This window comes from Muntiacus reevesi, chromosome 2, assembly GCF_963930625.1.
Source record: "Muntiacus reevesi chromosome 2, mMunRee1.1, whole genome shotgun sequence".
NCBI lineage: Eukaryota > Metazoa > Chordata > Mammalia > Artiodactyla > Cervidae > Muntiacus > Muntiacus reevesi.
The window spans coordinates 234748044-234764021 of NC_089250.1; the positions used below are offsets into that span (position 1 = coordinate 234748044).

General features: G+C 34.2%; 1 protein-coding gene across 11 annotated transcripts in view; it reads left to right on the forward strand.

Moving 5' to 3' along the window:
• The window catches only part of CHD9 (chromodomain helicase DNA binding protein 9), a 222929-nt gene that overhangs the window by 172561 nt on the left and 34390 nt on the right, over positions 1-15978 (forward strand). For all 11 annotated transcript variants that reach the window (XM_065925328.1, XM_065925334.1, XM_065925332.1 and 8 more), the window contains 6 exons: positions 212-391; positions 5008-5118; positions 9873-10069; positions 10518-10717; positions 13884-14043; positions 14518-14607. In XM_065925328.1, coding sequence (XP_065781400.1) covers positions 212-391; positions 5008-5118; positions 9873-10069; positions 10518-10717; positions 13884-14043; positions 14518-14607 — 938 coding nt within the window. The remainder of the gene's footprint in view (positions 1-211; positions 392-5007; positions 5119-9872; positions 10070-10517; positions 10718-13883; positions 14044-14517; positions 14608-15978) is intronic.

Below are 15978 nucleotides of genomic sequence, written 5' to 3' on the forward strand. Positions count from 1 at the left end.
TTAACTGAAGTTATCATGGGCAAATGGCATATCTTAGTTTAAAGATAATAAAGAGTCAACAACTTCAATATGTTCTTCACAGAATTCTCTCGGTACTCCCCGTGCCCAAAATGCAATTTAAACATGACTTCTGTGATTTTTAATGTTGTTTATGTATACTTTCTCATTTTATGAACTTTACAGAATTATTACCAAAATTTTTTCTCTTTAGATTCAACAGCTTTCCAAAAAGGAAATAGAAGATCTGCTTCGAAGAGGTGCTTATGGTGCCATTATGGAAGAAGAAGATGAAGGCTCTAAATTCTGTGAAGAAGATATTGATCAGATTTTACTACGTCGTACAAAAACCATTACAATTGAGTCAGAAGGACGTGGGTCAACATTTGCCAAGGTAACAGTGAGTGATATTTTATAAATATACCTGTAATGTTCTCTCCTAAAAAAATTTAACTGTCTCTTACTCTACTATTATGTGAGGAGCATCTACTTAATGTTTAAATAAATAGAATTACTCAAAAGAAGTAGGTAATATATTATTTTCGTTCATTTTTATCTGCTGTCTCGTATCAAATTTCACATGTACTGTTAGGCTAGTGAAATGGATGGAGTAGGGGTTAATAACTAGAAATGGTTCTAAGTATTAATCAGAGTAGAACATTTGAAGTTAAATTAAGAAATGGAAGAACATACATGTGAAAGTTAGAGCAAAATATAAGTAACATATCGTAGGAGGTTAAATCATTTTACATTAACTTGTAATAATTTAGAGTACTTAAAGGAGAGAAAAGATTTCTAATTTCATTTTAAGTGTTTAAATCAAGTTTAGGGAGAGGAGGATGAAGTTTGCATATTGAAAAGAAATACTAATTATTTTAACATTGCTATTTGGGGAAAAGATTTTTAAAATGTACTAGCCGCCTTTATGCCGACCCTCTTCCCTTCTTTCCTCCCCCACCTCCCTGCTGGTAAACGTATACCTTGTGTTCATCTAAAGAGTTTTTTATTGCAGTATTCTGTCCCACCTGTAGTGATTCATACAGATTTCTCCGTCACACTTTATTTCCTTTCTGCATTTTCTTCCTTTGTCCCCTCTCCACTTCCAGCCCAGAAGTCTTTGTACATCTTTATGGAGAGCAGTGTAGTATGGCAAGTAGTCTAGGTGCCACACCATAAGTAATGACATCAGTCTCCATGTGAAAATGTTCCTCTTGCATTCAGTAAGCGTACTAATGTAATCATGTTGTCAGGTACCTTACTAAGTGGTGGGAATACTAAGATTAAAGGATTCTAGTCACTGAGAAAGAGTAAGAGAGAAAGTATTTGGGAGACCAGCAAATCAAGAAAGTCTTTGCAGAGGAAATACATTTAAACTGACTCTGGAAGGAAGTTTGAATTTAGTTTTGTTACAAAAAGAGAAAGCCACATAAATGAACTACATGTTGCTAAACTACAAGGAAGATTTCAAGAACTATGGTGCAGGTGTGTATGGATGTGCAGAGTAAATCAAAATGGAGATGAAATAAAGATTAGGGAGATTGGACCTAAATTGTGAAAAACTCAATTCCATTTTGAGGAATTTGAACTTGATTGTGAGGCAATTGAAAAGGTTTTAAATCTCTTCAAGCAGAAAATGGACATAATACTATCTGATTTAGAAATTTAACTCTAGCAGCAGTGTAGAGAATGAGATTGAAATATGAAAGACGGAAAGTATAGAGGCCAGATAAGAGAGTTCTGTAAACTGTGTCGATGGACTAACCAGAGCAGTGGAGAACCATTTTAATCAACAGGAATTGATACACAGTTAGAAATTTGTGGAAGGAGGTGTCAAAGATAACTTTAATGTAAATTTCTAACCCAATTTCTGGTGTCATTAAGTAAAACAGAGAATGCAGAAGAAGGAAGTTCATATGGAGAAAATAAAATATTGGAGCTGCTATATTTGTGACATTTATAGGGCATCCAAGTGGAGATATCCAGGAGAGTTGCCTAGGTTACAGATACAGGTTTGGTAGTCAATAGAGAAAAAAACAGAAGAAAGTAGTATTGTGGAAACAAGAAATACTGTAGATGTATAAGGTTAAGAACTAAAACTAGTCATGATTAGTTAGATATACCCTGAGACTAGCTTCTTTCCTGGGAAATCTTGTTTCCTTTGGGTTCCTTACTCAAGTTGTCAACACACTATGTACACATATTTTCCCCCTCTTGCCTGAAATTATCTGAAATTTAGTTAATTTAACCAAAACGTATTAGTCATAGAAATCACCTTTGTTGGTTAAACTAAGCATAGGGATATTCTCCTTAATTATTTTTTAATTAGTGAAGGCATATCTTCATTTACAGTGTTAATTATAATAATCATGGAAAGTCAGAACAGCAAGACTTGAATTCTGGCTCATAAGCTTAGTGACCCTGGACAGTTGACATTGATGAGTTTTTTTTGTCCTGAAAGAGGAGAACATAATAATCATGCTCAACCTTTTCCTTCTTTACTATAAAGTGCTCTGTGAGTTTTATTTTCCTCAGATGTCTAATCATAACCAGCTGTACTCTAAGAATGTGAAATACTTAAGCACTTAAGTATCTATTTTAAACCTTCAGACCAGATAGTAATTGTTGCATTTGAAAAAAAGAGCCTACTGAAGAGGTAACACTACAGTAGCTGAAGAGGTACCTCATAAGCCTGTACTCATAATTTTTTCATTTCCATAATTGTGTGGAAATGCCACTGTATGACGGGCATTTGGCATAGTAGAATATGGCACTATTGTGTAGTGGCACCAAAGGAGTTAAATTGGTACTCTTTTTGGCTTTTCCCTGGAACTTCCAGAACTTCAGTTACTCAGTTTTCAGTGGTTTTGGTAACTGTAATTCCAATACGTGTTTCTTTGCATTACCAAAGAGTTTTTCATAAGAAGTTCCATATATGGAGCAGGTTTCCCTGATGGCTCAGTTGCTAAAGAATCTGCCTGCAATGCAGGAGGCTTGGGTTCGATCCCTGGTTTGGGAAGATCCCCTGGAGAAGGGAATGGCTACCCACTCTAGTATTTTTGCCTGGAGAATCCCATAAACAGAGGAGCCTGGTGGGCCACAGTCCATGGTATCGCAAAGAGTCGGACACAACTGAACGACTGTCACTTTCACTTTCTTCACTGCATATATGGAGCAGGGTGCATAATAAGACTAACTAGACTTAGTTAAATATAGTAAACACTTTTGGGGGTTGTGGGAGGCTGGGATCTTAGTTCTTCAACCAGAGATTGAACCCACATTTTCAGCAATGAAAGTGCAGTGTCCTAACCACAGGACTGCCTGGGAATTTCCAACACTAATTCCTTAATACCATCCATCAGTTTTTCAGTGTTAAAAACTTTCAGTTATCTTGAATTTCATAAATGGCTTGTTTACTTGTAGTAGTTTTATTACCTGTGTGTAATTTTCTACATTTTAAAGTTCTACTGAGATGCAAATGAAGATTTTTATCATTTGATTATACCTCAGATAATTAGACACTATCCTGCAGGCATTCACTAAGTATATTCTCCTTTGAAAATCATTTTATGTGACTATATTCTTCCATTTATTTTCCTAGAGGTTTTGTTGTTCAGTTGCTAAGTTGTGTCCAACTCTTTGCAACCCCATGGACTGCAGCCTGCCAGGCTTTCCTGTCCTTTACTATCTCCCAAAGTTTGCTCAAACTCAAGTGCGTTGATTCGGTGATGCCATCCAAGCATCTCATTCTCTGTCATCCCCTTCTCTTCCTGCCCTCAATCTTTCCCAGTATCACGGTCTTTTCCAGTGAGTCAGCTCTTCGCTTCAGGTGGCCAAAGTTTTGGAGCTTCATCTTCACCCTCAGTCCTTCCAGTTGAATATTCAGGGTTGATTTCTTTTAAGATTAACTGGTTTGCTCTCACTGCTTTCCAAGGGATTCTCAAGAATCTTCTCCAACACCACAGGTCAAAAGCATCAGTTCTTTGGCAGTCAGCCTTCTTTATGATCCTATTCTCACATCTGTACATGACTGACTACTGGAAAAACGATAGCTTTGACTATATAACCTTTGTCGGCAAAGTGATGTCTCCGCTTCTTAATACACTGTCTAGGTTTGTTATAGCTTTTCTTTCAAGGAGCAACCTTCTTTTAATTTTGTGGCCGCAGTCATCCTACACAGTGATTTTGGAGGATGAAAATAAAATCTGCCACTGTTTAGGCTCTTTTCTTAAAGTATTATACATCTTTACTGCATACTTCATTTTTATAAAGAGCGCTGTGATGACTTTTCTTTGAAGCAGCATTTGTATTTTTAGGAACTTAAGTTGCAGATAATGGTTATTCATGAATCACAGTATTGAACTATAATGTCTAAAGTTTGGTTTAGTTTAAAGATTTTATATAGTTTCTGTAATATTTAAGAAAATAAGTTCATTTTTGTTTTATTCCTCTGTAATTTCTTAATTTTTGCAGTGCTTATGCAGTATTTTTGTTGTTAGGAAAAGAGTTTTTAAAATAAAAATGGGCAGTGACTCATTTTTCTTTTATTTCTCATCTTCTGTATTGCATTTTTAAGGAGACGTATCTACTTAAAAATGGGATGGAAATAAAGTAGAATACCAGAAAATGAACTGTATAGGGCAAATAAGTTTAAAATTCTTGTAACCTAATTTCTTTATATTCGTGTAGTATTTTTAAAAATTAGTTCTGTATCATGTGGGTTTTTTTGACCAAAAAGATTTGATCCCAGCTTACCCAAAGTTAAATAACTCTTTTAACTTTGCTCCTAAAACTCCAGCCTCTGTTGGTGTTAAGCTTTTTGCCATAAGCAGATGCTGTGCTGTGTTTCACGTCATTGCAGTTTGGAACATCCTTTGAGTGTACATGTTATGTCTATGCTGAATTCAAATTCTGTCCACAGTAAATATTAGGAGATAAGATTTTAGATATACTTTAATAGATTTTTCCTCTAAGCTTCAAAAGATTTTGAAAAATTACCATTATGTATTTCAGGCAAGTTTTGTGGCATCTGGAAACCGAACAGATATTTCATTAGATGATCCCAACTTCTGGCAAAAATGGGCGAAAAAGGCAGAAATAGATATAGATGCCATCAGTGGTAGAGTAAGTATTTCCGTCCCTTAAAAAAAAGTTACCTTTGATATATTTTATTATTATAATATTTTAAGGTGTTCAGCTATGTACTTACTGAAATTTATCTGCATAAATAAATTGATACAAGGCAGTTAAATGATAACATATTGAGCCAGGCACTGCTTCGATTTAATTCTTCAAATACCTGATATGATAGGTTGTAATACAGGGAGATTTAAATTTTGGATGTTGTTAATGTCTTAAAATTATAATGTGTTTTAAGTTTTCTAATTGTCTTCAAATAATGGATTATTTTTTTTTCACTCTTTAACCTTCATTTTGCTTTTTTGGTGTCAGATCTCATTAATGATGATCTAGTCAACTATAAAAGGAGAAAAAAGCAATCAAAAAAGGGCATTTTCAAATTCTGACAACTAAAAAAATTTAAAATCCAGTTCTACTTATGTACACGAATCTATTATGCTTAAGTATTATGAAATTTAAAGAAAAAAGAAAGTGGCTTTTTAAACTTAAAACCCTTTGGAGTTAAGAAAGGGCTAAAAAGCTAACACAGAATTCATGGAATTGATAGTAATGTAACTGTTCACTTTGAAAGACACCTGTCTAATAATTTATAGGAATCAATGTTTATAAGTCTTACCTTCTGTCAAAATAACTGCTAAATGGTTTAAAGAAATTTATATTAAGCATTGATGCATGGGATCCATTTTAATAGATAGCCTTTTAAAATGTAAAACTTTACAATGAAGAATAATGCGACTGCCAAATGATCATTACTGTATAATATGTTTCGGAAATAGGTATAACTATGTGTGAAGCATTATAAATAAGTAAATTTGAAAAGAGATGTTTATTAAAATATTACTGTTTGCATGTTGGTGTGTTTATGTGCCTAAAAAGTCAACGGAATCTGCAAACCACTATGAAATTAATGAATTAGTGAATTGACAGGATAGAGGATAAATATGACATTTAGCCTTCTTAAATATCAGTACTACCAGAAGTAGAAAATTTATCGAAGAGGAAATCTACTTCATAGTAGAAAAAAAGATTTAGGACACTTATGGGTATACCAACTGGTCATGTATGATTTTAATAAAGTGAATTAACAAACTTAATTGTAAGATTTGTCAATTAGAAAAACTATACATTTTAAACATTTTAAACTTGAGTTTATAAACATAGAAATGCAACCCCATCAAAAATGTTAACAACTTATTCATCCAACCAAACAAAATCTAAAATTTCCCCTGAAATAATAAATATTCAAGAATACTAAATCAACTCTTAGGAATCTGACTCAGTAATAATCACACATGTTTAATGATAATGTGGTACATTGATGTACATCGCTTGCATTGTTCATTTTAGAAAAAAATTATATATAATCAGTACTTTTATATTATCTAATGCAGTAAGTAAAAATCATGACGTAAATACCTACATGCTCACTTAGAGCTCTGAAACAGGATGTTTTAGTCACTAAGTCATGTCCGACTCTTTGCAACCCCATGGACTATAGTCAACCAGGCCCCTCTCTCCGTGGGATTTCCCAGGCAAGAATACTGGAGTAGGTGGCCATTTCAGTCTCCATGGGATCTTCCCCACCCAGGGATCAAGCCCACATCTCCTGCATTGCAGGTGGATTCTTTACCACTGAGCCACCTGGAAGGCCCCCTAAGATAAGATAGTTAACTTTAAAGAGTCAGAGAGAGAAAGCAGTACTTACAGTGTGATCTTGGTTTATGATTTTTCAAAAGTATATAATGGTGATACACAGACACTTGTATATTTGTGCTGGCTCCAGCTAGAGCATACTATAAGCTAAGTACCATTCTTATGCTATGACTAAAATGAATGAGACAGATGAACCACTGCTTTAATAGAGCTTATAAGTTCTGGTGGGTATGTAAACAAATATATAAGATAATTTCTGAGACCAAAGAAAATAAAATCGTAAGATGGTAGAGAGTACATGAAGGAGTGGAGATAGCATTAGGGGTCTCTGAGGGGACATCTGTCCTGAGACTTGACTGATGAGAACAAGGCAGCAATGTAAAGACATGAGAAATAAAATGGCAAGGTAGAGGGAATAGCAGTAAGCCATTGGTTGAAACAAGTTTAGTGTGTTCCAGAAATAGAAATGGCTTTGTGTCAGAACATAGGGAGGTGTTGAGAGTGGTGACAGCTTAGGTTAGAGATGATAGATATGGTTCAAATCAATGGTACCTTATAGATAATCTTACGGAGTTAAGGATTTTATAAATAAATTTATATAAGCATATAGATGGCTCTATGGTAAAGAACTTGCCCTCCACTGCAGGAGACACAGCCGAAGGGTTAGGGTTAGGGTCAGAAAGATCCTCTGAAGAAGGAAATGGCAACCCACTCCAGTATTCTTGCCTGGGAAATCCCATGGACTGAGGAGTCTGGTGGGCTACATACAGTTCACGGGCTTGCTAAGAGTTGGACATGACTTAGTGACTAAATAATAACATAGTCATTTAACACTTGTGCAGTTATGTTTTCTGATTTATACACTGTTTAAAATTTTTTATATTTTCCAGCAAGTATCATGAAGACAGATGGGTATATATGTTTAAAATGTAAAAGTATATTAACATATAATAAAGGAACTAAGATATTGAAAGAAGTATATAGAGAACAAAGAATAGGCTAAGAACAGGAGAAAATCAATTTATAGGATGTAAATAAATAGCATTAGAGGAAAAGGAATTATGTAATAATCATGATTAGGATATTCAGTTAGCATTGGGGAAGTATTTTAATAATATGCTCTATACCAAGTAAACTCCAGTTTGTGGTAAATGTATTTTTGGAACAAAACATGAAAAATAGGAAATCTGATTTCTATTTAATCAAATATTTCATGAGAAAACATTCTGAATTAGAAATCACAAAGGAAATAATTGGCATATTCAAATATATGACAAAAAACTATGTAATGGAAAAAGGTGCTATCTGACTGGTGACCGTAACAGAAGTATATATGAAAGTATTTTTATTATATAAAAGTTGATGTATTATAGCTGATTCATGTTATACAGCAGATACTAACACAACATTGTAAAGCAGTTTAAAAAAAAGCTAATGTAATTTGATCACAGGTAGAAATAAATCAAAATCTTTATAGATTATGGGCAAAAAAATACTTGAAAATTTACCTGAGAAAATAAAACTAAGGTTTTTTCCCCTGGGGGGGGTGGTGACCAGGGAAAGGAGCGACTCTTTGCTTTGTTTTTAATTAGTTTTTATTGAAGTATGGTTGGTTTACAGTGTTGTTTCAGTTTCGTGTGCACAGCAAGGTGTTTCCATTATAAATACATAAATTTTTTTTCAGATTCTTTTCCCTTACAGGTTATTACAAAATATTGAGTATAATTCTCTGTGTTATACACTAGGTCCTTGTCAGCTTTCTTTTATGTACAAGATGCCAGTTAATAAATGTAGAAGGAATAAGAGAAATGAAAATCTCAATTAATCCACCCTATTGATGAATTCTAAAATTAGTTTAAAATATAAAGAGAAGCTAAACTTATATATATCTTTCAAAATATTAATTACAAAAGGAAAACTAGTAAGTTTGCAGTGGAAGAACTTAATAGAGAGGGTTGGTGTCATGAGTAATGACATACTAGCATTCTATAGCTCATTAAATTCAGTGCCCTGTGTACATACTCACTGTGGGATAGCAGAGCCTGCCTGGTCCGCTTCCCCCTACACTTTACCCTCTCCTGCTCTCGGGCTTAAACATCGAATGCCTTTTCAGGTCCATTGCTCTTTTCATCACTTAGAATGTCATCTCTTCCTTGGATACCTGTCAAACTACTTCTCCTTCTTAGAGATCTCTTTCAAGAATCACTACTTTGTAAATCATTCTGACTTTTTTGTACCTGTCTTGTATCATAACGTATTGTATCCTGAAAAGCATTTGTTTACACATTAGTCTGATCTTCAAGACTATCAATTTCTCCTGAGCAGAAAACTGTCTTAGTCACAGCTACGCCTGCAGCCCATAACATAGTGCCTAACTTAGAAAAATTGCTCAATAAAGGTAAAAGTTTGTCAACTTAAGTTGTTTCGAATGAATTAAAGTGCACTGAACCTAGTGAGGTTCACACACTTACTACCTTACTTGTTGTATATTCTGTTCCCTTCGTTCGCTCAGTCGTGTCTGACTCTCTGCAGCCCCATGGACTGCAGCGCGCGTATTAGTATGAGTTATTTGGAAAGCACTGAAACATGATTCCAGATCCATTTAAAAGAAAGCATACCCTTTAATCAATATTTCTATTTCTGGATATTTCACTTCTTTGAACTTTAGGATAAAGTACGAAGATTTACTTTAGCATTGTATCTTTTAAAACTTGAAGACAATCTAAATTAAATTATGATTTAATGAGGTAAAGAAAATAATTATGATGCTTAAATTCAGTTTAAAATATAGTTTATGATTGTTGTAGAAGCATAAATAATAATTTACAGATTAATAATAAAGTCATTTACCAAATTTTTATCCTATGATTGTAATATGAATTTATGACAAATGGTAATGAGGATTTTAAAGAAATATTAAAAATTCTAAGTTGATTTGGTAGGTCAATGGAATTGTTAGTAATTTATTTCTTCTGGCTTTATATAATTATTTTGTTGTTTGTACAGCTTGAGAGGTAAAAATGTAAAATACTGTCATAAACAAAATAGTAAAAGGACCTTCAAGTAATAGCTATTAAATTTTACAGAACAGCTTGGTTATTGACACTCCAAGAATTAGGAAGCAAACAAGACCCTTCAGTGCCACAAAAGATGAGTTAGCTGAATTATCTGAACCCGAAAGTGAAGGAGATGAAAAGCCCAAACTTCGGAGACCCTGTGAGCGTTCGAATGGCTATGGAAGAACTGAATGCTTTAGAGTAGAGAAAAATCTGCTAGTTTATGGGTAAAATATTATTTTTAATGTTTACTGTTAGTTGTCTGGTATATAAATTATAGGAAACATATACTATATTTTGCTATACTTTTTGTCTTGTTAGAATCAATAAAATTATTTTTAAAGTATCATGCATTTATATATTTAACATATTTAACAGAATGATGAGATACCTTAAATTTTAAAATTATAAATGTATTGCTAATGTCAAACTCCTTATTGTTCTCAGATTTGCATATTCAGTAACAAAATGGATAATATTGTTATCCATTATTGAATAAAATGTACTAGAAATTACCATGATTCTGCATTTTATTCTATGGGGAAAAAACTTTTGTTAGGTAAATCCTGTTAATGACAAGATGTGTTTTTTGCAGTTTTCTGGCCTTTATCCATGAGTTATGTTTTTCTCTAGGATTTCATACAATATTAATGTAAATATACATTTTTTAACTAGATGGGGCCGATGGAGGGAGATTCTGTCTCATGGCCGTTTTAAAAGGCAGCTAAACGAGCACGATGTAGAAATCATCTGCCGAGCCCTCTTGGCGTATTGCCTTGTTCACTACCGAGGAGACGAGAAAATTAAAGGCTTCATATGGGATCTCATTACTCCAACTGAAGATGGGCAGACACGAGAGCTACAGAATCATCTAGGTAGGAATATACTTTATTTCCTTTTAAAATTCAGCTCTAGTTGTATAACTAGTGCTTAACATAGTACCCTATAAAATACTGAAGTATTTCAGATAATGATAAAGAACTCTTAACCTTCCCTCTCAATACAAGTTCCAGGTTGGAAAAGACTAGTCTGAGTTTTATATATTGTTATCAAACATGTATTGGTTTACAAGTTGTTGACCCAGTAGTATTTCTTAGAAGTTGTCCATCTGTATTCAGGTAGATCTATTTTATTTTTTTAACTCCCGCTTAGTAGTCCATAATATGGATATTTCTTAATTCATTTGGCATCTCCGTTAATGATGGACGTTTAAGACATTTCCAGTTTTAGACAATTGAAACACAGGTATCAGTGAAGATCCCTGTACATTCCTCGTGCACAGGAACAAATCTTGCACTAAAGTAAATATCAAGAAATGGAATTGTTGAAGTACAGCATATATATATCCATAGCATCTAAAATGTGGTCTGTGAGCCTTTCCCAGGAACTTTTTACAAATGAAGAAACTTAGACCTCAGACCTACTGCATCAGAATCTATGTTTTAACAACTTCCTCAGCAATTAGTATGTATATTAAAATTTGGAAAACAGTGATATCCATTTAATTTTTTTTTTAATATTTTAATTTGCCATTAAATGTGGCTGTGCCAATTTATAGTCTTATCAAAGGGCTGGAAATTTTTCTTTGTAATCTTTGTAACCTTGCTAACAGAACATTCTTTTTTTCCATAAAATAACTAAATTTTCTATAAAGATAAAAAAGATGATTATTCCCTTAAATTTGTGTTACAGTTTTGTTCCCTTTAATTAACAAATGCCTGTTAAAGCACCTGTCATGTGCTGCTTTGCAAAGTACTGGGAAAATGAGAAGGAACGACATAGACAAGATCTCTGAGCTCATGAACCTTACATTCTGGTCAGGCAGAGTTAGACTATATGGACCTTTGTGAGCAAAGTGATATCTCTGCTTTTTAATGTGCTATCTAGGTTTGCCATAGCTTTTCTTACAGGGAGCAAGTGTCTTTTGATTTTGTGACTTGCAGTTACCATTCTCAGTGATTTTGGAGCCCAATAAAATGAAATTACCTAAATACTTGTAGATTATGATGAATACTGTGAAGGAAATAAACCAAGAACTGAGATCGAGAACAACAGAAAGCACATGGTTTAGATCTGGGGTGGTCATTGGGGTTCTGTCCCAACAGGAGGGAATGAAATTATTAATGTGAAGAGCTGATTTCTGGTAAAGATACAAGATTGTGTATATTACACAAACATAATTTCATTCTTCCTTGAAACCCAACTTAAATGTCAATAAAGAGGAAAAAATTCAAGGCATTAAGCTTAATGAAGTATACAGGTAAAAATTTTAGTTTCTTAAATAGTAGAATGGAAGGAAATGGAGAGGGTGTCTATAAATCAGTGATTCACAACCAGGCATGATTTTGTGCCCCAGTCTTGCTCTCACCCTGGGTTGTCACAACTTCGAGGACGTCAGTGGCATCTAATGGGTAGAGGCCATGAGTGCACAGGCAGCACCCACAGTAAGAAACTGTGCCACTCACAATAACAGTAGTGCCAGGATTGAAAAGCCTGCTCTAATCTGAAAGGTTTAAATGTCCTCAGCCAGTTACAATGTGTGAGCCTTATTTGGGTCCTGATTGAAAGCAGCAGCCCAGGGGAAATTTCTCTGTTATTTTTATTAGATAATTATAAATTTGAATACTAAATATTAAGTAAGTATTATTGCATTTCTTGGGGCTGACATGTTGTAGGGTATTGTAATTTTTTTTTTTTAAGGAGGTCTTTTACATGTGTTAAAAGACTCAGACATTTATTAGAGGTGATTATTGTCTTCAGTTTATTTCAAAATAGTATTGGAGTTTGGGGAGCAAACATAATATAGATGAAGCAAAATTGGCTGTGAATTGATAATGAAGTTGGAAGATAGGACCCAGTGCTCCATCTTATTATTCCATCTATTTTCGTGTATACTTAATTACACAATTTAAAAATAAATAAGAATAAACCTTTAAAAATAGACAGGGTGGGAAAGGAATTTTGGAATCTCGAAGCATTAGATTAGTGGTAACTAACTTAACCAACCGGAGAGAACTGAATCTTAGGTCAACATTAGGAAAGGGCAACAACCAACTGATTTTGCTTAATAGATTATCCAAAAGTTTCAGGAGTTTGTGACATCCATGACCACTGAAAGTGGGTATAAAAGACAGAGGCTTTGATTAAAAGTTGTTTAAAGGGGAGATCAGACCCCTAAATACCCTCTTCAGCTCCATATAGCCATGATATAAAGACTGACTGAATGTTTATTCTCTAGAGAAAACAAAATAAGGTCTGCATTGCATTGGGATTTGCAACATGGACTTACCAAATGACTGTTAAATTAATATGTATAATGGACAATGTCATACTCAAGGAAGAAAACTAAGAAATTTTCCTAGGTTAATCTGACCGGAGCAAAACATAAAGATAATGACAGGAAAAAGCCAGCCAGATTACCCTTCAAAGAGTCAGTCCACAGTCATCTCCATTCATTCAGACTGCCAGTCAGTTTTCCTTTCATTCTTAAATATGAGCAAATAACCAAGACTATCAGAAATCTGAGGAAAGTCTCCAACATGAATGAGAGACTAAAACAAATTGCTAAAATGTAATTGTAGGAAACAAAGACTATAAAAAGAAAACTTCTAAAATATTAATATTTGAAAAGATACTTCAAATATACCATGATTTTGAAAGAAGAGTAAACATACTCTTGCAAAACAGATCATTTAGCCACAACTTACACTTTGTAACTAAGGAAGCATAAAGTAAAGCACAGGGAAGGTTTGATCTTTTGGTTTTTACATTTAGAAAAAAATGTTTTGGAACATAAAGGTAATCAGAATGATTGCTTAGAGATACTAAATTGGGTGTTTGGCAGACATCATGTTAATATGTACGGAATCATTGTATTATCTTGTAATTGAGTTGATATTGGTACCATTAACATTTCAAAGATCTCTGTATAGCCTCGACAGACCTCTGAAAGCCTCCAGAAGTTGCTTGCATTGTAAAATGTTTCAAAGAGAACATCTTTATACAAATTATCCCTGATTTCACGTGTCCTCATTTCAACAGGCCTGTCAGCCCCGGTACCGAGAGGTCGAAAAGGAAAGAAAGTAAAGACTCAAACAAGCTCATTTGATATACAAAAAGCAGAATGGCTTCGAAAATACAATCCTGAGCAACTACTTCAAGATGAAGGCTACAAAAAACATATAAAACACCACTGTAATAAGTAGGTAGTGGGGTATTTTTAACACAACTCATTAAAAGTTTACTTTTCTGACTTCTAACAATCTTAAAGCATGCTGCTTTGGAGTACAAAGACAGTGTAGTCTAGGACCAATCCTGATCTTAATCTTACAGGGTGTCCTTCAGCAAATCATGGTACCTCTTGTGTCACTTTTCATCAAGAGAGAGAGAAATAAAACTGACCTCCAAGTGATCTTGTTGTGTCTTACTTGGCTATTAAATAATGATGATTGTGAAGATTTTGGAGTAACCTATTACACACACACACACACACACACACACACACACACACACACACACATGTATATAGTAGTAATGGGATTAATTTAATCAAAAGTAATTGTTAATTATTTCACTATAAAAATTCTGTATACAAATTCTTTTAATTTTAACCCCATGGATGAATTTTCTTTAATGATAATTAATGTCTTTTGATTTTTTTTCCCCTCATTTTTAGAGTTTTGCTTCGTGTAAGAATGCTGTATTACCTAAAGCAAGAAGTCATTGGAAATGAGTGTCAGAAAGTTTTTGATGGAGTTGATGCAAGGTAAATAACATGTTTATGTTTATTTTTTAGCATCATAATGAGGCAAAAGTTAAATGACCAGGAAATTGTATATTAAGTGACTCTTTATTCAGTGAAATTCACAGAAAGGAAAATCTTCCAGATTTAGAGTAATCCTTGTCAATTTGTTGCCTTTTGTCTATTTATCTCATTGTTGGCTCTGTCACTGAAAATTATAAGAAGAGTGAAAACAGCAGTAGTAGAGTGAAAAGAGTGAAAACAGTAGTAGTAAGTGGTAAGATAGGGGACACTGTGGTGAAGCTAGAGAATTATAGTACCCAACTCAAGTTAATTGAGTTGGAAGGAACTGACAGTTAGAATTCTGATTGAAGAGATTATGCTGCTATTGGTATATGACTGTATATATACTGTATATGACAGTATATGACTGTGCATGTGTGGCTGAGGTAGAGAGGAAAAAAAGATGATGTAAAGGTCAAGGAACTGAGAGACCATGGCATTGGATGGATCACTTGAGGATGCAAAAGTTTCTCATTGTAGTAAGAGGGAGGAAACTTAAGTTTTAGGGCTCCTCCTACCTTATCTAAGCCCTAAAACTGTAATTCTCTAGCTTCGTCATGGCGTTGGTGTCCCCATGTTACCACCTACTATGTATCATCACTTTCATCCCCCACTTTCCTCATTATAAATAACCATCTGTAGTCTAGCACTGTACTCACTAAAATTCTTTGTCTGCTTTTCCCTCTGTTCTACATACATGACACAACCCCAATTCATGTTAAACTTAAAAATCCATTTACCTTTTTGCCTATAACTAAGCAGTTGAACATTGCCGGAGAAAATCACACACACTCTGCCAAATGACTCACTTCAAATTTATGTCATTAATCTCACATGTGATTAAACACAAATAAGGTGTTTAACCAACATGACCAGAAAGTTCATTTACTGGTTCTTCAGGAGGACCATTCCATTCCTCTCTCCTCAAACCATCTTCCTATCCTACTAGCATCCCCTCCAGTAATGACTTTGGTATGTATTTCATGGAGAAAATAGAAACAGACAAGAGCTACCTTCAGTTCTACTTGTTGTGTGTGTCCCCCTATTTATTCCTTCTCTCGGGATGCCCTAGAAATCCTCCTCCTCATCCTCCTTAGAGCAGCCCTTATGCTTGGAACTCATCTCTTACCTTTTAAAGATTTTACACCTTTGTTTCCTGAATCATCATTTCCCCCACTCTTTACTGAATCATTCTCTTGGCATATATACGTTTTTTAATGTCATTCATTTTAAAAAGAACAAAAAACCTACTATAATGTACATACATCCTTCTAATCCATTTCTCTGCTCTTCTTCACACAAATAGAGAGCTGTGTGGGTTGATAATCTTAC